The following is a 25187-nucleotide window of genomic DNA, read 5'->3' on the forward strand; positions in this document are numbered from 1 at the left end:
TATGGAATAATATGTGGTGTTTATATCCTGTTGACAACAGCAATTTTTCGCTTAATTTGTGTTTTTGTCTTTTGGGTATTTTTTTAGTTTTCTTATATATGCTTAGCAATGGCGTATGTCCAAAAGCTTACATCAAGTCACATTTCAATACTTTGAATGTAACATTCATTAAAATTTGTTAACGCAATAAGTTATTTTTTACTAGATATGCATACCCCTGGGTCAGTGCGCCTACAGAAGTACAGAACTGAACAGCCTTAGACAGCAAGCAACAAACTGCCTGGGCTAGAACTAGACCTGTAAATGTAAACATGTCAATCACGTGGGTCCACACTACGCGGTGTGAAGCAGACGACCGTTGTGCGTGCCAGCAGCCGGAGCCCGTGAACGCCCCCACGCGACCGTCGTCGGCAGTGTTCGGGTACCCCAGCTTGAGCGTGTCGGGGACGCTACCCCACCTGGGCCCCCCGCCGGTGCCCCTGCCACGCCTCGGCCTGGGCCACGGGCCGCCCACCGTGTGCAGCCGTGCCGAGTCCACCAGCAGCGAGGAGGAGGACCGCACGGACCTGCTGGGCCGTGGCTTCCACGTGCCGCGCCCCAGGAGCCGCTCCTCCGTGGCGGTGAGCGGTCCCGACTGCATCCGCCCACACCCAGTGGCGCTGGTGCCAGATATAAGCTATACACTACTTTGTAGTTCTTAGAAAAATTGTTTCTACAAGTTAACAAAAAAATTCAAAGTTATTAATCTATAAGTTATTTAAAAAAACTGAATTTTATTATTCTGTAAAGGTAATTTTTAGATAAGTATTTTATATACTGCATGCGCCTTAGCCACCCACCCACCTCGCCTTCACTTGTCCGTTGTCCGGCGCAACGTTCTGACGGAAGGGATCCGTTTCAACTGAAGTCCTTCCACTGTATACAGTCAAACATCTCTGAAATGACCCCTCACGGTTCCCAGGAATAGGGTCTTAATAGGGGGGGGTTGTCATAATAGATGTTTTCCGAAATTTTCAGTTGATTTCAACCCCCCCCCACACCGCTACTCGCTAAGAAACCAGCCGTTCAATGGCAGGATGCTGTCACTCACAATGCTAGACGGCTTCGCTTTAAACCCACTTCAACCTTTATGACAAGTCCCTCGCCCTACAGGCCACCTCTAAAGAAAACATGTCAAAAGACGGTTTATTTTTACTGGTTAGTTTACATGTACGTTTTCTGCTTGCCGTAGTTAAATACACTAGAACCCCGATGTCACGAACCCCGGATTTAACGAAGCAGTGATTTTACGAATACATTTTCGGGAACCGTCAAAAAATTGGACATTTTGACCAAAATGTGAAAATCAGAAAAAAAAATTTAAAAAATAAAAACGAAATGAAAGATCATTAAAATATGTTAATTTTAACACACAGCGTATTTTTGTGTCGGCTTTAATACTTCCAATAATGTTCATGTAAGAATTACAAAAAAAATAATGGGACATTTCCTTTAAAAATATGGCGGCTGTAGGTTCTGCAACGCGAGTGGGTGCACACGAAGCTCACCCGGCTGGCTGGCGGCAGCGGCTTCATCACGCCCTCCCCTCTGTAGCATTCTTCAAGGCTAGCTCATCCCTCCCAGCCACACAAATCATCTAGTGTCCTCCCTTATAACACGCCAACTTCGCTTCCTTTAAAAAACCTTCAGTGAGAAAATGCTCTTTTCACCCTCCCTTCTCCCGTAAAATTTGGCTATTATGAATGGGGTACTAAAGCGGTCAGGGAGAGGTAAGATCGTTGTAAATATTTTCGGACCCCTCCCTCCCCACCAAACACGCCCAAAAAAAAAGTATGTCAAAATATATCACTTTTCACACCAAGTTTGAGTTCAGTCATCTCTGGCAAGGAATTTACAAGCTTTCAAAATTAAATATAAATGTATTTTAATAGCAAGGGTCCTATGAAAAGGAATACAGTAAGTCCTCTATTTACGTTGTACCGATTTACGTCGTTTCGGATTAACGTCGCTAATGTTTGAGTACTCATGTTTCAATTTAAGTTGTCGCCGATTCACAATAACGTCGTTTACAATGACCGTAAATCTTTATTTTAACCAAAACACCGTATATAATTCGTTTATAATTCTTTGTTTCCTTCGGTAGTTAATTTATGCTATGTAGCGTAAGCTACACGTTCACCGCCTTATCTTATCATACATCATGAGGGACGCTTCCTGCTCTCCGCTGCTCTCCGCACGGTGATGCAATACTACCAGCCCGCCCGCTCGGCCACCCACGTATCTCGCACGTAGAAGTGTTATCTACTTCCCGCAACGACACAGCATTTTCTCCTACCCCTTTTCGGCCAACTCCTTGGCACTTCAGTAGAGGTGTAAAAGTAACTAAAAAAAGTGTACCCGTATGTATTCGTTACTATAAAAATTAGTACTCGTTACTTTCGTATCGTTACTCGTTACTTCTGATACCGCATAACATGCTATGTTATGTAACAGCAACGAATTGAGTCGTATTTCGTACGCGTACAGTATGACGTCGCGTAAATAATAATAAATCGAATATAAACAATTAAAAGTATTTGATAATTAACAGCTTTTGTTAACCAAGAAACAATAAAATCTCATTAGAGCAGCTTTATTATAATATCTCTTTTAAGATGAGGACAAAAAACGTGAAAATACGCGATAAGAAAAAACCAAAACATACATATTTATAATTTGTAAAAAATACTTTCTTACGTTGTTTCTGTTCCAATCTCAAACTTTGTCTACACACACAATACCTTTAATAAACAGTAAAAAACTTGGACGACGAATTTCCAAATTATACTTTTCTTAATAAACAAACATCGTTCTTTGTAACGAATAAGCGCGCGCATGCGTAAAACATACGAAAAATGTGAGTAACGAAATGCATTCGTGTCTAACGTTTCGTTACTCGTTACTAGATGCCGCACCCGTTACTCAGTAACGAATACATACGGTTTGCTACAGCTCTACACTTCAGTCGCTATGATATCATTGAGTTGGCCGGAGTTTTAAACGTGCCGATGTTAACTTTATCGTGATTAAATGTGTTTGTAGTAGGCCAACAGTATCAGCTCACTGCAATTTATAATTTTTTCTTCATAAGATGTCTTCCAAACGACTATATATCTGTTTTTATATTTCAATCAATAAAGGTAATAAAGCAGCTGGTTAAATAACCATTCTATAAAGCTGAGAAGTACTAGTTGGACTTGTTTCCCACGCTGTCGGTTGTAATTTGCTGATAAAATTGCCCGTTGTCACGTCTGTATGCCAGCGCTTCCGGCCGACCTTGGGCCGTGGTCGGCCGGTGGCATGAAACATGGCTCATTTTGCGTCGTTTCTATTTACGTCGCGGTTTTCAGGAACGTAACCCCGACGTAAACCGAGGACTTACTGTATACTGAATAAAATCAAGCTGCTGTCACCAAAAAAGCATAAAACGGCCCAATGCGTGGTCGCTTCGTTATTGCTCGCGCGAGAGGTGAGACGTGGAATGTTAGAAGATAAATGCGGGCGAGACAGACGGCAGCCAGTGTGTTTCCTGGGTGGGGAATAAGTAGCGTAGCTCTTTTTTTTATGCTGGGTGAAGCGACCTTTTTCTGTCAACCCACGGGAAAAGATAATTGCTTGAGCTTTCAAAATAACCATCGCTGCGGCAGTTAAAACAAGTCGAGGCGGGCGTGCATCCAGTCGGTCGCTGTGTATATCTACACGAAAAACATAACATCTCAATTCATAACAAGATTCCTTATAAACTACACGTATTACTGGATGTTTTCAGCCTGATCCATACAAGTTCTTTAGCCACGTTTTGAATGAAAACAACTGGCGGGCCAGTGTTGTGCACTGTTTTGTGGACACATAAAGCTTTTATCAATTTGCTGACAGTTTTAATATATTTTTACTCTTGTTAAAATTAAGCAGATAAAGTGATTCGTGGAATGGGGGTTGTCAAGCGCTGACAGCGGTCGAAAGGAAGTGTGGTATCTATTTTTAGATATGCGCTGCCTACGGCAGTACAGCACTCGGCAAGAGAAACGCAGTTGCACGCTACTCACCACAAGAAACTTATTTTCTGTCCGATTTTCTTCGGATTTTCGGAAATTTTTTCACGGTTCCTCGAAATCTGGTTGTAATAGAGAGGTGGTGGCAATAAATGGGGTTGCAACAAAAAGGTTTTACTGTATTGTGTACTGTCTGATATTAAAAGTTTGACATCAGCTGATTTAGGCTTTGTTCTTTGTGGGTTTGTTGTTTTCATTTCATTTTTTTCTTGAAGTTTCTCCATGACATACAGTGCAAAAATGCAATGGCGTATGTCCAAAGAATTGTATAAAATCATCTTTATAATAAATTAAAAAATTTTTAAAATTAAGTCATACATGCAGTTCTTATGTAATTGTGGTTCAAGTTTTCATTTTTAAAATTCATATTTAAAATAGCTCAATGTCAAATTGGATTAACGACCAACCAAGTATTACACAGTAATGGCACTATCATGACGTCCAAGACAAGTGTAACACATGAAGGTACACGAGTGACATTGCGTTGCAGAACCAGAGTGGCATCTACTACGACGTGGACTACGACCAGAGTGTGTACGGCACGGCCACCAAGAGCCACCACACGGCCATCCCGCTCAGCACGTACGGCCGGTCGCCGTACTACCGGCATTGAGCGTGATCCTCGCCTCTGGCAGTGCTGTGCAGTTCCGAGTGCATCAAGCATTTGGGATATAACCATTTGAAACTCGCCTGTCTTGTCGTGTAACTGAAAAAAAAAAAAGTATAATTTTTAATGAACTTAAGGCATCTTTAAACATAAATTACAAAATGGATAAATTTTTGGGTTTTTACAATAAAACCAACATTTATTTACTGTCAGAAATTTTAGTTATTGGTAACCAACACCATTATTTTGATTAACACTGGTTTCTCAGAGGTAACTGGCAGATTGTATCAGAACTTCAACACACTGTGTGATGAAACCACTTCTCAACAAGAGAAAGACTTAGTATCAAATTCTGTGATGCTAGAGATAAAACCCACTTAGCTGAGCAGGCTGGTTTGCAGGCGGCTACACACACACTACTTCTCTTGTACAAGAACAGTTGAATCGTGGCCGCGTGCAAACCCTCGGGATGCAAATGGCACAGTCTGGCCGGCCCGACTTAAGCTGAGTTGTAGTACATTACTACAAGGGTTAAGTAAGTTACATGGAAAAGGTAGGAAACACACAATATGAGTTCAAAAAAAATATTAAAGGAAATAAAAACGATTTTCTCTTTTGTGTTCCTTATTCATATTTGTTGCAAAGTTTTACATTCACCAAAAAATCCAAATATGTTATAGGTTAACTTTTTATAGCATACCATTACGAGTGACAAGACTTATGGAATGCAGCAGTGCCACCATTCGCTTGTCAACTCTGCACCCAGCTGTACCAACCTCACGACACAGAGGCATTGAAAATGCCAGCGATGTTTAGCCGTACCATCTGGATGTTCAGGATTGCTCACATGAGATCTGGATGCATGTAAGTATGAAAGTGTTGGAACTGCTACATGGTAGCTTGACAGTATTGTGCGAGCTGAACAATATTGAAAAATGTTTTAGTTTGTATGTGTAAAATTGTAAACACAAGTGTACTGTATTTATAAAAAATAAACTTTTTTATGTAAACTACTTCAAGTTTAATTGTTGATGAAACCTGGTTATGTACAGTTTAAACAGTATCATTTATAATGTATTGGATTTGAAACTGCTTTAAATGTTTTTCTCAGAAAATCTGAAAGTTTAATTACTAAGTAGTAAGTTTATAAATTCTACTAATATATAAATGTGATAATTTGCAAGTTTTAATGTTTGTTATTCATTCATGTCCTTACTTGTAAACCATTAGAAAATGAGGATCATATACAATAATTATATGAATAATAATAAAAGTTAACTACAATACAGAACAAAGTTCATATCATAACAAGAGTTTGAAGATGTGAATAGGCTAATTGCGCAGATTTTAGATCTCTGGATTTATCATGGCAAAACATTATTTTCTGTTTTATCACGATGGGCCATGCACATGTACTACTTTACATGGAGGGCATTCATGCCAATTAACAAAACAGAGTAGAATTTGTAAGCTTTATTAATGCAATAACAATGTTCGTAACAATTCGAGTGCACTCGTGCATGACAACTGTCCACACATTTGTAAATAGAATTTGCAAACAAATGCAATCCAACATTTTTATGTAAAACTGTAATAGAAAAAATTGGATGAATATTGAATTATGTATATAGGTGTATATTTTAGGTACATAGACACATGCCATACAAGATATGAATTATTAGAAACTGCACAAGTACTTTACAAGAATGGTCAAACAGGGTGATTTACAAATTGTTTATAAATATATAAATGTGTACCGAAGAGGTTTATCTTTATAAAATAAGGAACAATTAAAACATTTACACAGAGTACAAGAAGTTACTACCTTCAGACTTTGAATGCACAAGTCAACAAAACCTATTAACTCTCATAATACAATCAGTGATGAAACATTGAGGGAAATGCTAATATCTGTTCACACTGTCGTGTCAAGAAGAATGCACTCCCTCACAGCTGCTAGCTAAGCCAAGTGCTTGGACATCTGATGCTGCAATATGGTGAGGGATAAGACCCTTCCATACGTAGTTTTGTGTGTTTCTTTACTATTTCATTTCAGAGATAAATTTTTTTAAATCTAGCCCCATTATGTGCATAAATAATACTAAAACTGTCCTAAAGTCACCATAATAAGCTGCAGACAAGTTTGTCGCAATCATAAGTTACAAACTGGTAGAAAATAAAATAGAACCTAGACTGCATTTGGTAAAAAAAAAAAAAAACTCCTTTGCTAGTGTGGTATGATATTAATTGGCTTGTTACACCTTTATTTCTATAAATTTTTGAATGTTACTAATTGGAAAAGCCCACAAAAAGAAACAGCTTGAATGTTTTTTAATAAAACATAAATGGTTGACAAATGAAAAAATGTCAACAGTAAAAATGTTAGCCATACTCATACAAATTGGCAGAATAATCTAACTTCATAAAGCATGGGGTAAAAGTATAATAAAAAAAACAAGCTACATATTCAGCATTGTCTCCAACAGTAAAACAAGAATGGTTTTGTTTTCTAACTGATATGTATAAACATACTAATAGTTTTTTTATTAATAAATTTAAATTTAAAATCATTTGTTACATATATATTATAAAATTATAATGTAATAATTTTGCAGAAAACAAATTATAGTTTATCATCATTTTCATCTTAGCTTCATACAGGTTAACATATTTTTCCCAATATTATTTTTCTGTGAAAGAGTTTTACTCGATCTATCCCTAGAGAATAGCCATTAAACTTAAATGCTGAATCAAATACCAAATGATTCACGAGTGTACATACGGGAGGCATTCTCCTTGCACGACACAGGCACACACACAACAGCACTGCCAACTGCACGGAGTGCCACTCCCGAGTGAACGATGACGTGACAGCCATGAGGTGGGCTCCAACACGCATCCGCATGCGGCAACAAGACAAAACCTGGAGCTGTTAAATCGTGCGATCGAGAAGGTGACACACGTCTGATAATTGACAAAATGTAGATGGGTGAAGATGTTTAGAAGAAATGCAGTGCATCTGGGGAAATGAGATCGGCAGATCCCGCCTAGCCAAGTTTCCCCTCACACCGACGTTACGCGATGGCTGAACAAACAAATTACGAAGTAAGTAGTCTTGAAATGGTTGGTTATGACCAAAATAACCTGTAGAGAAGATGATACAAAGATAGAAGGCAGAACAATGCAGTCTTATATTTATGAATATCACTTAAATTGATTACATATGTAATATCATTAACTACAATAACTTGTGCAAGGTTATAACACTAAACAGGAAATATGAGCTCAAATTTATGCTAACTGTATTTTATAAGAATAGTTATTAAATATTAACACAATCGAACAAGCCAACTGTATTCCCACAGCCGAAACACAAACTGTTCAACTTTAATTCACAAAATAGAACTACACGCTGGTTTGCACACAACTTTACTAGTGAAACTCTACCAAGTTAGCCACCTTTACAATTCATCGACTATAGTACACAAAAAATTATTTCAACATTGCAGTCTGAATAACAAATAAATATATATATAGTCAATAAATTCAATCAACATTCAAATCTCAAATTTCACTGCCAAAGACAATTACAAAGTTATAACTTTCTACCCGATACAGTTTTATCAACAGCATCGTGGGCCCACAGCATCATTTAAAAATAACACTTTTAGGAATAACAAGTTTCATAAAGCAGTTCCTACTACTATCGAAGAAACCTGAAACTAAACACATGGGTCTGTGGCAGCCATGCATGTTTGAACTTCACACACAATAGGGATACAAAACTTTTACGGTACTCTTGATGTATGAAACACAAGTAATGTGTTGAAAATAGACTTTTATTTACTAGTGTCTTTCCATGTCTTCCATGGAATCTACAAATAAATTTTTAGGTAATAATAGCTAAAAAATGATAAATTACCCTATTGGAAATCTCTCTACAAATAATTGTCACGATTCTATTGCTAACATCGGATCCAACCTCAGAGTTGAGAGTTTAAAGTTGCAAATTACGAAATGCAAAAGTATTAGCTAGTAGTACGTAAAAATTTACAAAAGTATTGAAAAGTATATTTAAAAAAAAAAAAAAAAAAAAAAAAAACATGTGCTGTTACAGCCATTTGTGACCAGCTGTAAAGATGTTTTAATTGAAACCTTTTATTTATATAAAAAAAAAAAAAAACCCTGCATATCACCAAGAAATATTGGTTAAACATGTTGCACACGTTAACTCCGTTACCTAGTCTCATAAGTTACCCCAATTCTGATATTACTCTACCAGCTGTAAAAAGTTTCACTTCAATATTCTTAATCCACTAATTTTCTGTATTTTTGAATTTATTAATATTTTTTGTTTATTAATATTATTATTTTGTTTGTTTTGTGTCCTTTGTCTGTGGTGTCTCTTGTGTATTGTGTTTTTTTTTTTTGTATCGTGCACACCCCTGTAATCTCTCCTCAGAGTGTTGGTGTGCATGTCACAATTTATAAATAAATAAATAAATAAATAAATATTGTTGAAACAAATCAAAAAATTGCACTCATTAAAAGTTACAACTTTGTGACATGGTGTGCTATTGAAGTACAGCTGTAGCAAGTGATGGTGGGGCGACATGGGACAGACAGGAAGAAGGAAGACAGACCAGCCAACTGGAAGAAGTTAAGAGGTTTGCCCTAGGAAGACACGCCAGCAGAACCAAGACGAATGTTGGATTGTGCTAATGTCTAAACGATGCACAATCGTGAGTGAATATGTCTTTGTGCACTCACCCGCCACAAAACCTTGAAAACCAGAAGCACCCAGTGCACGACGCTCTGAGAACACTTACCGCACGGTGCAGATGACGGCAGGCAACCAGGCAACCAAATGTGTTTAGTTTGTGGGTACAGCACCGTACAATGGTGCACACTGCTGCTAGCACGTGCTTGCCACTGGAGCCACGGGCGCCTCACATGCGACCACACTCCATCAGCCACACTTGAGGCTCGGTCTTACAGGCATGGCCTGATGGCCTGTAGCTCGCAGTATCATCCAACACAACCATTTTTTTACTGTGTAAGAATATACTGATAAAAAGTGCACAACTGAAAAATAGTGTGCTCATAAATTCATAATACTTAATTAAAAAAAAAAAACTTTTTTTAAAGAAATTATTCCCATACAGATTATAGAAATTGCATGACAATTGGAAAAACAAGAGAGAGGTTTTTGCATATTCGAACAATCTAACAATAGTTTTTACGTAAAACGTAATGTAAAACTGCAGTTTACGTTGTGATAACAGGAGCCGTTCCCCCACCACTCGACCCAGGGCAACAGGCCCTCCCGCCGAGCTCGGAGAACTGCGCCCACTGCACTCGTGTGCACCCGGACCAATTTGCAACTTTCTTTGATTTTAGCTACACCCTATAGTAAACCAAACTTACTCAACTTTCAATTAATTTAAATTTTGCAGCCTAAACTCATATTTCGTGGAAATAAAGAGCAATGACTTTACAAATACAGGAAACCCACTATCAAAAATTAAATACCTGATCTGTACAACTAACACTTCATTTCTCTATAGCTAATAAAGACACTGGATGGAAAAAAAAATTTTTAAATAAAATTTTTAATTGTAAATCTTGTTCTTGAATCCCATGTATACATAAATGTACGTATAAACTTTCCGTCTTTTGCAAGCTTGCACGTGTGTATTAGGTACCCACCCCTATTTTCACCCTTCAGCATGAAGTGGTCACAATTACCTACTACAACTGACTGAATTATTGACTCGATGTGCAGTAGTTTGGCTTGTAAAAGCCTGCAGGAAACTATGCTTGATGTATATGGTTTAGTGCTCATGGTATTGTTACACAATAAAAAACTGTCGGATGTATGAGTGGATTATACAGTGTAAAATTTTAGTAATGCCAACAAAGAAAAGCATACAGTTTTGGTATCATAATGGCATTATTTTAGAATGAACCTTTGCAAAAAGATCTACAGGATATTGAATTTAAATTACTGCATACATTTAACACTCATTCTTCAAAATTTCTAATTTTGCCTTTGTACCATCTGAAGGGAGTGCCAGATTGTCATTATTAAATTATACACTAATTCACTCGTAGAATCAGAACAAATAAAAATTATATTAACATAGTGTACAATTTATAATATTTCATAGAATATACCTATCCTAGGGTGTCACTCACTGAATTGATAAAGAATTTTGATGTAACTGCTTTGTACCATGGCCATGACTTTAACATGTATATAGGGATTCAAGCAGATTTCTCCCCCCCCCCCCCAACCTAGTTTTTTGTTCCAAAAATTCAGCCACTTAATATTACGTATCCATACTCACATCTAGTTACACTTTTATTCTTCAATGGCCACAAAATAAATTGCCTAATACTCTAATACTCTTACTAAACTAATTCTCCCCGAAATTATTTTGACTTGTTATCTCCAATTGGGCTTTCATGGAAATCCATTTTTGGATGGCTATAACAAAATATTTAGAAATGTTAGAAATGTAAATTTTTTGTTAAATCATTGTCAAATCAGTGTTATCTTTTTAAATTGTATATTTTGCTTATGATTATATGTAAATAGAAATAAAACAGAGTAGGTGCCTATGCAGACTAATTTCATTAAATTTGACTGAAGTTATAAATGTTAGATGTTTTGTGTTATTTATCAAGTAATCAGTGGCGATAAAACATTTTCTTTATGCTTTCATATTTTTTTGCTGTATCAAACATAATTTTTTTTTAAATTTAATTCACTCATGAAAATATTTTCAAATATAAATTTTAAAAAAGAATTTGGGCAAATCCTTTTATGAGTATGTTACAGATTAAAACCTGGCAAGCAGATGTCTTGTAATCACAGATATTTGGTATGATAATGTTAATAACATACTTAATAATAATTATAATAGCTCAGTTAATCCTCCTCTTGATTGGCTACATGTGGTCGGCTCACGTGACTGTCTGAGATCATCCAATTTCTCGACATTTCTGAGCGACAATTGTGCTTTATCTCAGTGCACATGTTAGGCACATATTTTTGGTACCATTGCATTATTGGAATGCCCCTTTCTATGTTTGCCAATTACTGAGTTTAATCAATTTTAGCATGGCATTTACAAATTCAACTGCTATGATTCATAATAAGTTCTGGTGTGTGTATCAGTAATTTTTATGCGTGAACTACATCTTCCTTAACTTTTCATCATGTGCCAATACGACAAATGCAGGATTTTCTTACAAAAACTGAAGAACAATACATATGTAAGCATAATTGAACTGAGCGTGACAAGAAGACCTGTTTTCTGGGTGCAATAACGATCTGAATATTACTAAAAAAAACTGTTCAGTCGTTAGCGGGTAAATATGAAATATGACAGGCAAACGTGCAGTTGAAGCCTAACTGCTGTATCTCCACTGCTCAGGCACGTCTCCGCGGGGTGGAGCCTGAGCCGTCAGTCCCAGGGACTGGTTCCTGGTCTGGTGGTGGGGGAAAGGGATATTTTCCTCTATGTACTGAAAACACAAACCCCCCCCCCCCTCCCCCCCAATAAAAAACAGGCCAAAATATTCTTAAGACCGAGCATTAAGGGCATAAAATCATTGAAGGCCTTAATGATTTGCTGTGAACGAATGAACGAATGAATACACAACATAAAATTACTGCACCTACAACAATTATTTGAAATAATAAAACTACCTACAATCACAACTTTTTACTGCAGAGAGAAAGCAGTCGATTTGTACTGTCAACAGATAAAAAAAAATGCAATCCACATCAGCGAGACAGCACCCAATACTTGGTCCACTCGTCCGTAGTTAAATACATACGCATAAGAGAACCGAACATAAACTTCAAATTCAACAGAAACCACATTACTTAAAAGACTTTCTAGTGCACACAATCAACTATAGAACTTGCTGCACAAAATAACAAACAATGCAAGAATACTCACTACAATCGGCATCACTTGTACACAACATAGAAATGTAAACTTCAGACTATAAAATTATTGTAACAATACAATACAATAATGTTTAGATAATAACAATACTAATCATGTAAACACATTATCACCTTGTGTTGACATACTAAAATTGCATTGAAAATGTAGACCATAAAGCTCCCCACATGTTCATACAAACATCAAATTTTATTATTAAATTCGTAATTAATTTATATCAACATTTCCTTGAAGACACTATAATAAATTAACAACAAAACGAGATCACTAATATCACACAACTTTAACACAGGAGAACGTGCATTAAATCAGACAATGTGACTAGAAATGAAACACCACCTACCCTACATTGTATTTACATTACCCTTTTTAAATTATCACATAATATGTGGCAAATAGTTATAAAAACTTCGCATTTTCACAAGCAATAATAATTCACGACAAACTTGGATGGAAAACAAAATTACAAGCAAAGAATTGCTAAGATAGTAAGGTGAGTTTATTCTAAGTTACCTTCTAACCAGCAGAGTTGCCAGCGTGCGTGGGGCCGGCACGTCTACGGCTGCTGGTAGAACTTCTTGACGAGCTGCGCGAGGTTTAGCACCTGGCCGTGCCCGCGCGTGGGATCCATGCTCACAAAGTCCTCCAGGTTGTGCGTCGACGCTGCCGAACAAACACCACGCACGTCTGGTCCACGCTGGCCAACAATCACTACAACTAGCTGCCGGAGCAGCTGCATGGACTATTGAACCAACTATTGATTAGCAGACCAAAATTTAAAACTCTATAATGAAACAGCACCAATAAAAGCGTAAAAAGACTTTTAAAAATATTAAACCACTGCTTTGGACCTTACTTCTGTCAAGGAATTTGATTAAAATACTGCCCATCTTGTTAAAATTCATTAATGCATTCCCTTTGTCTTTGTGAACTTCGATTCATGCCATTCGCCACAGACTGCAGCAACATGGATGTTACACACCAATAAAACTTTAAATTACAAATGCAGGGTAATTATAAAGTCCGTGAAACATTTCAAAAAATCGGTACAGTGAAATGGCTAAGAATTATGTTACAACTTATATACCACGTGAAAGAAAAACACTCAAAGTTTTTTTTTTTTCACTAGTTATAAATGTTCTATGTGTCCACCTTGCGTCACACGACACACATCTAATCGATAGTCCAATCCTGCCCATACCCGACCCAGAATATCAGGACTGATGGTAAGAGCAGCTGCTATGATGCGGTGTCTCAATTCGTCAAGGTTCTGTGGTAGAGGTGGAACATAAATACTATCCTTAATGTATCCCCACAAGAAAAAATCGCAAGGTGTCAAGTCCGGTGATCGTGGTGGCCACGGGAGTAGCACTTGGTCAGCGGCCGCCCCACGGCCCATCCAGCGATGTGGAGCACCATCTTGTTGGAAGATGAAGTCCCTGCTATCAGCTTCAAGTTGTGGCATAAGCCACAATTGCAGCATGTCGAAGTAAGTGATACCAGTGACAGTTCTCTCAGCGAAGAAGGTGCCATAAACTGTCTTGTTTGACATGGCACAGAACACGTTAACTTTTGGCGAATCTGGACGTGTTCGAGAGTTGCATGTGGATTCTCTGTCCCCCATATGTGTGTGTTGTTTCAGTTGACTCTTCCTGAGAGATGAAAAGTGGCTTCGTCACGGAAGATTAATTTGCTTGCAAAGTCATCTCTTCAAGACGGTTCTGTATGGCAATGCAGAACTGCAGTTGGAGCAATTTGTCATAATGGCTGATGGCTTGCAAAAGCTGAAATTTGTACGGCTTCACTCTTAATCGCTTAGGAAGAATTTTCCACACTGTTGGCTGAGGGATGTTCAATTCTGCACTAGCCCGATAAGTTGACTTCTTGGGACTCCACACCATCACGTCCCGTACACAATCCACCGTCTGTTGTGACACGCCTGGCCGACCCGACCGTTTTGTGTCGCACAAACAGCCGTCTTCCTCGAATTTCTTGTACCACTTCATTATGCTATTGTAAACTGGTGGTGTTTTGTTAAACTTTCCACGGAAAGCTCTTTGGACACTCACTACCGATTCGCTACGGGCGTATTCAAGCACACAAAAGGCTTTCGCTGCCTGGTTCACAGCCATTTTCAGCAACTACATGCACTAGCGCCCCTGTCGGTTGTTTTTTAAAATAGCTTTTTGGTGCTACATTCAAAAAAACTTTGAGAGTTGTTCTTTCACGCGGTATATAATTTGTTACGTTATTCTTTTCCATTTCGCTGTACCGATTTTATGTAATGTTTCATGGACTTTATAATTATCCTGTATATCACAGCAACATTACATGCTCTCTTTGCTCACACTGGTAAGTAATTGTAACATCCAACTACTACATGCCCTCTCTTCATCATCCTTTACTTGGACAAATATTGCCACTGTGACATTCCCATCATATCCTATGTTTAAAATAAGTAATTTTTTTTAACTAAATCTTTTTCTTAGTTGTTTTGTTGTTTGTTTGTAAATTAACAGTTCATAAGCGTTGTGTAAAAAGAACCCGTGGAGGTTGTTCCAAGGACAGCGGCGCACGCAAGGGGCCTACTGGAGGGCTATGCCCCCAACAGCCGAGATGATGAGAGCAGCCGTCGTTACACCAGGGCACAAACTGTCGTCCTTAAGGCTTTGGCCGGCAAGAAGTTGGTATGTGTTTATAGCTACGATAAAGACCTTCCTACTGACTTCTTGTCAGGTTTATTTTACAGTAGTAAATTTGCGCAAGAGCTTTAACACTTACAGCTACACCATGAAGGTTTTTTTGGTGAGAGCCAAATTATTTTGCAAGCCTAGGCATATTGGCACGCACCTCACACTCGTAACTGGTGATACTGTTCAGTGTACTCATGCTCATTTTTCATGAACTTAAGGGCCACGTTGCTTCAACATGACTGTAATGCACAGTGTCTGAAAAACTTCTGCCCGGTGTCTGCGGTAAAGGGTGCCACGGAGTGTTTCGCTATTTTTTTTGAGAACGCACAGTGAGAGTTGAAGGAGAGCAGGAGAAAAATTGATCACAGAATTATATTTTCTTTGTAAAAGACGAGGGACAACACGGAGTGGCCATCATGCTGGGGACGGGGTGAAGGACTCACTTGCCGTCTTGATGGGAGGGTACTCCGGAGGCGGGTGCACCCACGAGCCGTCTGCACGCTTCATGTGGCGGCGGTCAGACGCAAAGTGCTGCAGGAACAGCGTGGCGGGCAGCACTCTGAAGTATCTGCAGAGCCGAGCGCACACAACACACTTCAGCGAGGCCATCGCTGACGGATACGTACGATAACAAGAGCCGGGGACTTGCAGCACTCGGCAAGATTATAACAGACACAGTAACCAAAATGGAATAGAAATAAGCTTAGCACCAAGGTTCCAGGTTTGAATCCTGAGTGGGTTAAGGTAGTAATAGAACCTCCTTAGGTCAGATAAATTTGGACCAGAGTCAAGCCGGAATAAAGAAAACCCACATTTACGCAAAACTACTTCCCTTAACTTTAGTTGGGATTAACTTCCTATAAAAAAACTAAATAACTTCAATACTTTTTTAAAACTGGACTCATTGAATGATTCTATAGCGTGTATCAGAGATTAATATAAATATGCTATTCACATAATAGGGATGGGTCAATTCCACATTTATTCGATTCCAATTCCACAATTTCCCTCGATTCCAGGTTCGATTCAGGTTTTAATTCACTACTTTCTTTCTAAATAAAATTATGTAAATTCAAGTATAAGGTTAACCTAAAGAATAACACTTAATTCTAAATATACATACATTTTCCAAAAATTTACATTTGAAAAGCTTACAAGTATTGCAAAATACTTAATTAAAACTTATCAAAATACCTTATTTTCATATTTTGTGTTCTTGTGGAATTAATCTCTCTCCAGCCATGATTTTAACAGTCCTGATTGTTCTGTTTGAATTGATTTCAGTCAGCGAACGTTTACATTGAAATTAAAACACAGATTTTTGAGATATTTTCTGTTTAACTTAATTCAAATTCAAATTAGATTTAATAATAACGTAAGATATCGTGGTAACAGAAAATTAAACACCAACACAAAAGTGAAAACTGTGCATTTTGTACAAAAATTTGTTTACGCACACGAAGGAACATGTTATGCACAAAAATACATTTTTGGTATTCAATTTAATGACTTAAGTTCACATAATACCAATATTTAAATAACTTCTGTTAAACTAAACATACATAAAATATACAACGAAAAATTAGCTTTGGTATATAAAAGATTAAAAAAAAAAAAGAAAAATTAAATATTTATGAATAACACGGTTGGCCAGCCTGCATTAATTATTTACTTCAACATGGCGTCATGATTGTTCGCCGGCGCTGGAAATATATTATTTTAACGAGTGGAGAGAAAAGGCAATGTTGTATTTATGAAATAAAGATGTTATATTGAAACAAATTTACAATGTTTTCCCCACAAGTACAGAAATATAACTTTGGTCAGTACAATGTTACGGATAAATGTAGGGGATTGCAGTTGTGATCTCTTAATAATTATTATTATATCATGGCTAGGCAAAATGCATAAACATTGCCAGCCTACTGGCTAGAAAATACGCAAATGTGGCAAGAATCAATTGATGTTAATCTATTTTACATCCAAATTATCGACAGTAATTACGACCTTCTATTTTACATCCAAATTATCGACAGTAATTACGACCTATCATTCTAAATCTGATACAATTCCACCTTACAACTGGGAATCTACGGTTCCGATTCCAGGTAGGATCGGTGGAATCAAGCACCAAGAATCGACGAGCCCATCACTATCACATATCTTACATGCAACCCCAGTAGACTGTATGAGTTAATGCTTAAGTTGGGCACCAGTGGAAAGTTAACATTTTTAAAATTCTAGGAAGTGAATTGTTATGTTCAAGAGAGAGAAGAAATTTATATTAAGATTATATTAAAGAAAAATGTATTCGTCTTTCAGAGCTGAGTTCAGGCAACTTCAGGTGACACTGAACATGTATAAAACATATGACGTATCAATTACATATTAGTTGCAATAGATGTGCTGGCATTTGCAACAGCTTCTCTGGATGAATTATTATAAATACGGTTAGTTTACTTGTGAAAAATACCAATTAATTCTATTATTTCTCAAACATAAACATTTACAATTAATATGGCCGGCTACTAGTGAGGCAAAGCAGTTCTGAGACCTCTTATTTAATCGCTATCAGGTCTCCTCTGGGCATTAATTTTAGTGTAAAAAATTATTTCATATGTGAAAAAAAGCTGTGAAATGTAAGATTTTGCAGTACTGTTTACAGTTTATGTGTAATTACACTGGTTCCCTTGGAACATTCAATGAATGAAATGAGTATTTTTAACAAATTGAATAAAAGATAGCGATGATAAAATATATTAAAAATTCTTAATATATTTTGGGCACCTTAAAAGAAAATGTAAAATACAGGCAAAAATTATTAAATTATTACAAACTATTTAATGTTTTATTAAATTTGTATTTTTATACGATGTGAACTAAGAAAACTAAATCATTTACGATACACAAAATGATCACATTTATGGCAATACTCAGAATTATGATGATTATTATTAACTCTTTAAGTTTTTTGAATCAAAAATAAAACAGTTACGGCCATATTGCAGTTAGTTAAAGACTGCGCTTGCAAATTTAAGTTTCAGTGGCCATGGAACTGGAGTAAAGCTAGTCCAGATACTTTTCAAGAACACACGTGTTTTGTAAGAATCTTGAGTTGAGAAAAACACATAGTTTATGAGCCGACGTGCATGACGGCCCAAGTTGACTGGAAGAGGGGCACACACTGCCAGCTTGCAAGCAACAGATGTTACAAATGTTCAGAAACGTTTTGCGGATAAAAACTATCATTCTTTTTTATGCAAAGTATTTTCAAATTATGAAAACCAGCCTGGACATTGTTTTGCGCGCAGTCTTTAAAGACTTTTACGTGAATCTAGTTTTAAGTAGCTTTTTTTTTTTTAAACATTTAAAAAAAGTTAAAAAAATATTTGTCTTAAAACAGATAGGCTTATTGTCTTTAAATAATCACTAGCAGCATTGAAAAAAGGTTTTTCAATATATATACATTTTTATTTATATTAATGTAGATATAAGTATTTTATAAGTTTCTGCTATGTATTTTATCCTGGTAGCCCTGTGTTACTTGTTAGTATGCAATGCCTGGTAAATGTTAGTACGGCGTAAAGTAACGGGCCCCAGTACATTGTTTAAGAAGTATAATTTTTGGGTATACGATACTTGAAGATTTTTGTAATATTTAAATTTTAATAATTGTTAGCTTTTCACATTTTCACCATCATTCAAATAACTGCCAAGTAAAGTACACTGGAATTGTAGATATGATAATTTTTGTATACAAGCTGATTTTCGTGTAGCCTCAGTAATCATATCGCAGAACGAAGACCACAATGGTGCAGCTAGCCCTAAATAAGTGTTGGTTATTCAGATAACCGAGTAAAAGAAGGCCAACTTAACAAGGTTCAACCACATGAGCTCCAGTACTAACCAACTGTTGGTAGTAAATTTTTTAGGCTTCCTGCCTTATCTGAACAGCATAAGGCTGTTGACTCCAATGAATAATTACAATATACTTTCCTGAGAGGGTAGTCACATGAAACACACAAAAAATTAATTCCCATTGGTTTCCATGCAAATAACGAAAACATCAAACTATAAATTAAACATGTATATGCTTCCAAGTTCATAATTTGTTTAGAAAATAATTTAATTTGTTCCCAAATGTTGCTCTAAATAGTGCATGGCTAATGAAAACTCCCCCAGAACACTGGTACTTTGGGTGGGTGACGTAAGTTCTCAGGCAGAACCAGACAATGTAGTTGCTAGCACTAGCACTGCCGGCAGTTGAGAAGAACGACCACGCCATGTGATGCTGCCACAAGCAAAGTTAATGAAGGCAACTAATACCATCGCTGCTATATACACTTAGTAGAGCAAGCCATATGCATCATGTTTGGAATTGTCTCATCAATGTTGCAAACCTGTCACTTATCTGGAGTGTGTACTTGAACTCCAACAAATAGTCATCAAAATTAAATATTTTCTAGATTTACTTTGATATTTGCACCACTGTACCTTCCCCATGCAATATAATTATTATGTGGCTGAGAAAGCTCAATGAAAAATTGTTCTGTCATCCTGCTGCCAAATGACAACTTGAATACTTGTGCCAGCTCATGCATTTATTCACGAATACTTGACTTCTCGACATTTAAAGATGCAGTCCATGCATCATGACTAAAACCATGGAACTGTGGTGTAAGGCAGCAAGCAATAGGAAATGCCTTACTTCGCACGGCGCTCGTGAGACATGGTGCAAGCCGTGCCGCGGAGGCCCGACTGGTACTCGTGACACGGCCGTAGTTACAACAAACTGGGTGCTGGAGGCACACGCAGTGCACCTCTCTGTAATTCGCTAACGTCTTTTAAATTCCTGACTTTTTCCAGCTTTTCCAATTTTAAAAAATTTGAGAAAAGACCCCAGGTTTACAAATTAAACTACCATGGTCTTCACGAAACACACATCTGTTATCAGCGCTGCGACTCACCTGAAGTATTCAGGCTTGAGAATGTGGTCTGTGCGAAACGTCTCGGTCACGTACTTGTGGAAATGCGTGGGGAATGGGAGCTCCGACTCCAGATCGTAGACCACGCATCTGTCATCAGGGTTGTACAGGAACAACACATGGTAATCCTGAAACAAACACGAGTATGCCCTCTCCACCTCTCCACCTCACCACATGCAGTTCAAGGACGCCGAGCGACTGTCCGACATCTCGCGGCAACCGAAGGGAAATGAGAGATCTCCGAGTCTTTGTGTGTGCAATGATCTATTTACACCTCGCTATTGGTTGACCAGTATTGTTTTTATTTTTTGGAACATACAAAGTCACCAATTCAAATAACTAAAATTCAAAGGTGGTTTTTAAAAGTCTTTAGGTAGACTAATCAATTATGTTTTTTAATATTGGAAGATACTACTACCAAAAAAAATTTACTATTGAACACCTGCATTTTTAAATGACTAAAAAATTAGAAGTTCTTTAATTTACTTAAATTTCTCTCGAGCAGCAAAATGTGTTTGAACATTAATTTCATTGAATGGACAAGGGACGGGGCACTCACCCAGATGACCGGCTTGTCCTCATCCTGGCTGGCTCGCTGACGCCACAGCGGCACGGTGCGCCGGTCGTTGGACACGAACACCACGTGGCAGTGCTGCAGCTCCGAGGGGTGCGCCTGGCTGGCCCCCTGGCACAGCTTCCACACGTTCTCCTCGCTGCAACACGGCCCGAGCTCCCTCCCTCGCCACTTGCAACACTCACTGTTCCACGCCTTCCCTAGCGACTCCACCGTCTAGGCACGACGATACATCCCACTAATATTATAAATGTAAAAGTTTGGATGTTTGTTACTCAATTACGCCAGAACGGCTGAACGGATCTGGATGAAATTTGGCCTACAGTGAGGTCATAACCTGGATTAACACATAGACCATATATTAAAATGAAATTTCATCCCTAAGGGAGTGAAAAAGTGACAATTTCATTTTATAACAGAAAAAAATCATAGGTCATAGACATACAAATAGTGAGTGAGTGTCATTTTTCTGTGTCTGCCACACGATCATACACATAGTGAGGTCTGGCAAATTCATATTTTTTTCCTTGGTGTGACCAGCCCACTTAGTGGAGCTCGCAGCGGCTAGAAAAAAAAGGCGCTAATAACAGTTTTGTTCTTAACTTCGTCAATAGATGGAGTTGCCTTGAATTTTAGACGCACCATCGTTTGATGCAATTGTCATGTCTTTAATTTTTGTTTGTTTGTGCTGTATGCATTCCTATACAATTGATCCGATTGCTATGAAATTTTGGCGAGTTATGTGCATGCCTGTGAAGGTTTCTGAGACAGTATAACTATTTTGCAATAGTTGGAGCTCTAATTGTTTAAAAATGTGTTTATTTCATATTATATAGTGGCACTTTGTCTGTTTTTGTTGTATAAGTGCGCAGGCATGACACAATTTATTTAAATATAAAAGAGAGACAGAGATAGTGATATATATATATATATATATATATATATATAGAGAGAGAGAGAGAGAGAGATAAGTTGATATAGAGCGAGGTATAGTGAATGAAATGGGTTAGATGTATAGTTATATAGAGATTTATATATAGAAAAGATAGAGATAGTGGGAGGTATATATGTAGATATAAATAGATAAATAGAGATAGAGTGATACATAGATATACAGATGTAGATAGAGATAAATATATATTTAGAGAGATGGATAGATGATTTGTATATGTGTAACTACTTCAAACATGTTACAAAACCAAACTGAATGAGGCATTGCAATGCCTGCCGAGCATTAGCTAGATAATGGAATCTTTTCAATATTAGTAATCTCTTATTTTTCAACTTTTTTCTATAGTGCTTTATAGAGTCTATATTACATACAGACCACCAATTTTTAGATATATACAGGTAAATAACTATACACTGGCAGAACAACATCTGTCGGGATCTGAAAGTGGTATAAATTATTTTGCACACTTGACATTCAAATTAAGAAGACAATTACTAACTACATCTGAATTCGAAAAAGATCCCCTTCACCCTGTGTTCAGCCCGGGCAACGCCGGGTACTGCAGCCAGTGGGGAATAAATCCTGGTAGACCAGCAGACCAGCCGGGCCTACACCACACGTCTGGAGCCTAGAAATTCTAACTAAAAATGTCAGAAAATTGAAAAAAAAAAATACTTGTTATAACTTAATCACAGCATGACCCCAGCACCCAGGCATGAAATTGTCCGCCCTTATAGCCTCATGATATATGTGAGCCACTGCCCCACACATCCTTCCGGCACAGTACTTGAACGACTGACGAGACACAAGCAAACTACCTAGCTTACATACATATTCACTTAGCTGGGGACTTCCCCGAAACACTTGTTTAATACATTCTTCAAATGATTAGTGCAATGGGGAATTTTGATTTAATGCAGTTTTTTGGACATACGCCATTGCAGTTTTGCACTGTTTTTCATGGAAAAAAAAAAGGATAAAAAATACTTTCTTAATTCAATGATATTTGGACAAACAATCAAAAAACAGAAAATATAAAAATTACATAGTATTTCCTACAACTGCAATTGGCCATCATATTGACTACTTTTATTATAAAACAAAAATACCTCCGTTGACTACAGTTCTCCATAATAAACATAGAAACTCGTGTGGGTAACAATAAAAGGCAGGGGCACCGTCCAGGCACAGATATTGTAATGTAAGTTGAAAGTGTGATTTCTAATGAACTATTAAGTATTTATTAACGCTGTTTTTAGGGTAAATACAGGAATGTTTTTATTTTTAGTATTGGAAAATTGTATTTTCGTAGTTTTTTTTTAAATCCGTGGAAAAGCCAAGACAAGATTACTTGTGTCAGATCGCCATGACCAATCTGACACTTTTAGAGCCGCAACTAATGGAGAGTTAACTAAAGTTCTCCAAATCATAAACACACTCAGACCCAAATGGAAAAAAAAAAAAATATAGCGGCAGCCGCGTCAATGCACAGGTATTGTAGTGTAACCTAATAACTGTGATTTCTCAGAACCCAGCAGGAATATAGAAACACCGTTTCTAGGATAAACACAGTAATGTATCTAGTGTCCAGAAATTAGTATTTTGGGAATTTCATTATTACTTCACGGACAAGCAGCACTGTAAGAATATTACCATATACAGGATCATGCCATCAGGATTAAGGTATAAAATTGGATATGCGATACGGAAACTTTACCCAGTATCATTCAAAGTTTTATAAATGTTTTCAAAATAAAATATATTTAGGTAACTATTATTATTATTATTACTTATTAACCTGCAATTGGGCTTTCACCCGGTGGCAAGAACTCCCACTCACTCCCCTCTCCCCCCCCCCCCCTCCATCAGCTTTCTCCTCAGCTCCCTCCCATCCCTGACCTCCACCATTTCCTCCCCCAGCCCATTCCACTCCCTCCCCGTCCTCACCAGGAAGGTGTTCCGCCCTCTCTCTGTCCGCCTCCACACCCTCTGGAGCTTACATCTGTGGTCTCTTCGTCCTCTGTACTCCCCTCTATGTACTTTGCTTCCCAATTGCCCCCATCCCCCTTCCCCCTTCAGCACCTTGAACATCCTGACCAACCTTTCCACTCTTCTTCTCCTCTGTAACGTTTCCCACCCCAACTCCTTAATCATTTCCGTTGGGCTATGCAGTTTCCCATCCTGCCCCTCCCTCCTTCTCCACATTCCCATCACCCACCTAGCCGCTCTGCGCTGCACCCCTTCCAGCTCCTTCACCTCAGTCACCAGGTAGGGGTCCCAGACCGCCGCCGCATACTCCAACATTGGCCTGACCAATGTGGAGTATGCCTTCTCCTTTGTCCTCCTCCCAACTATACAGCTCTGCATCACCAAACATCCAATTCCTTTCTTTATTTTAATATTTTATGTTAAAATACAACTACGTATGCAATAAGAAACAAATACCATGTTCCTGTACTTAGGAATTTTTTTTGTAAAAAACTACAACCAGATAATATTTATAGGACTTTACCCCAATATCAAATTCTCAACCCTATTACCAAATAAAGGAGAAATTTTAAAAAGCTCTTGATACTTATTCAGCATAATCCTCTCCAAAAAACGGCATTAGTTTTTTTAGTTTTTTTTATCTTAATGCTAGACAAATAAAGCAATAAAAAAAGAAAAAGTACACTAACAATTGAATATAGTAGGCCTAATCCTAAAACGAAAAAAAAAATCTGTCAATAAGGGCATCCACTGAGAGCCGTACAACAAAATGTAGCACGAATTTAGTGAATACAAATACTGCATTTTAATATAAAGAGAAAAAAACATAATTTAATAAACGCAAGATAACGCCATCACTGCGCGCAACACGCATGGGCTCGTGCGCACATATTGATCTCATTGCAGAGGTTCTCCCGCATGCAAAAACCGCCTATTGCCCCTAAAATCGCAAATTTAAAAACTACGACAGTCGTAATACTTACCAGTAACATGGTGTGTAGACACAATCTGATTTCTGAGGGAATAAGGTTATCAAAGGTTTAGTTGTCGAGAGCGGCGTGATGCCTGTGTCTTGTCTCTGCAACTTATTTGACTGAGGCATGGAGGCCATATTTTGATTCGAACGTTTTTAATATGTTCTGTAGCAACCCAATGTTTGTCAAACAAACCTTCAAGAAAATGTAGCCATTAAATAATTTCGAAGTCCAGATTCTTCACCAAAACACACTACCTCAAACCTACACACCAATTCTACACAATTCCAACTAGACTTCCATTAGAGAACTGTTGACATCTCTACCGAATATTGTAGTA

At 37.6% G+C, this 25187-nt stretch overlaps 2 protein-coding genes across 4 annotated transcripts in view; one reads left to right on the forward strand and one right to left on the reverse strand.

The window, feature by feature from the left end:
- LOC134535141 (nascent polypeptide-associated complex subunit alpha, muscle-specific form) overlaps positions 1–5711 on the forward strand; it is a 45977-nt gene extending 40266 nt beyond the window's left edge. Inside the window, exons 13-14 of the mRNA XM_063374092.1 lie at positions 372–620; positions 4582–5711. Of these exons, the coding sequence (XP_063230162.1) occupies positions 372–620; positions 4582–4704 (372 nt within the window). The 3' untranslated portion in view covers positions 4705–5711. The remainder of the gene's footprint in view (positions 1–371; positions 621–4581) is intronic.
- Positions 4293–25187, reverse strand: LOC134535143 (protein N-terminal glutamine amidohydrolase). 3 transcript variants are annotated; one of them, XM_063374097.1, is made up of 6 exons: positions 24857–25187; positions 20918–21071; positions 20341–20486; positions 15817–15941; positions 13194–13343; positions 4293–4797 (listed from the first exon to the last, which is right to left on the reverse strand). In XM_063374097.1, exons 1-5 carry the CDS (start codon positions 24982–24984, stop codon positions 13237–13239), a joined length of 660 nt encoding a protein of 219 aa, XP_063230167.1. In that variant the 5' UTR covers positions 24985–25187; the 3' UTR covers positions 4293–4797; positions 13194–13236. The 3 variants fall into 3 exon arrangements, with proteins under 3 accessions (XP_063230167.1, XP_063230168.1, XP_063230166.1); XM_063374098.1 differs by lacking the exon at positions 4293–4797 and adding an exon at positions 5856–7842; XM_063374096.1 differs by lacking the exon at positions 4293–4797 and having other exon boundaries at positions 10959–13343.

Source organism: Bacillus rossius, chromosome 8 (genome assembly GCF_032445375.1).
Source record: "Bacillus rossius redtenbacheri isolate Brsri chromosome 8, Brsri_v3, whole genome shotgun sequence".
In the NCBI taxonomy this organism is placed as follows: Eukaryota; Metazoa; Arthropoda; class Insecta; order Phasmatodea; family Bacillidae; genus Bacillus; species Bacillus rossius.

Bases quoted from the DNA above. Each gene is read 5' to 3' on its own strand.
- LOC134535143 (XM_063374097.1), bottom strand. From the start codon at position 24,984: ATGGCCTCCATGCCTCAGTCAAATAAGTTGCAGAGACAAGACACAGGC. The intron at 21,072-24,856 runs GTAAGTATTACG...GCCGTGTTGCAG, and splicing joins GTCTACACACCATGTTACTG to CGAGGAGAACGTGTGGAAGC. The intron at 15,942-20,340 runs GTGAGTCGCAGC...TCGGCTCTGCAG, and splicing joins CTCAAGCCTGAATACTTCAG to ATACTTCAGAGTGCTGCCCG.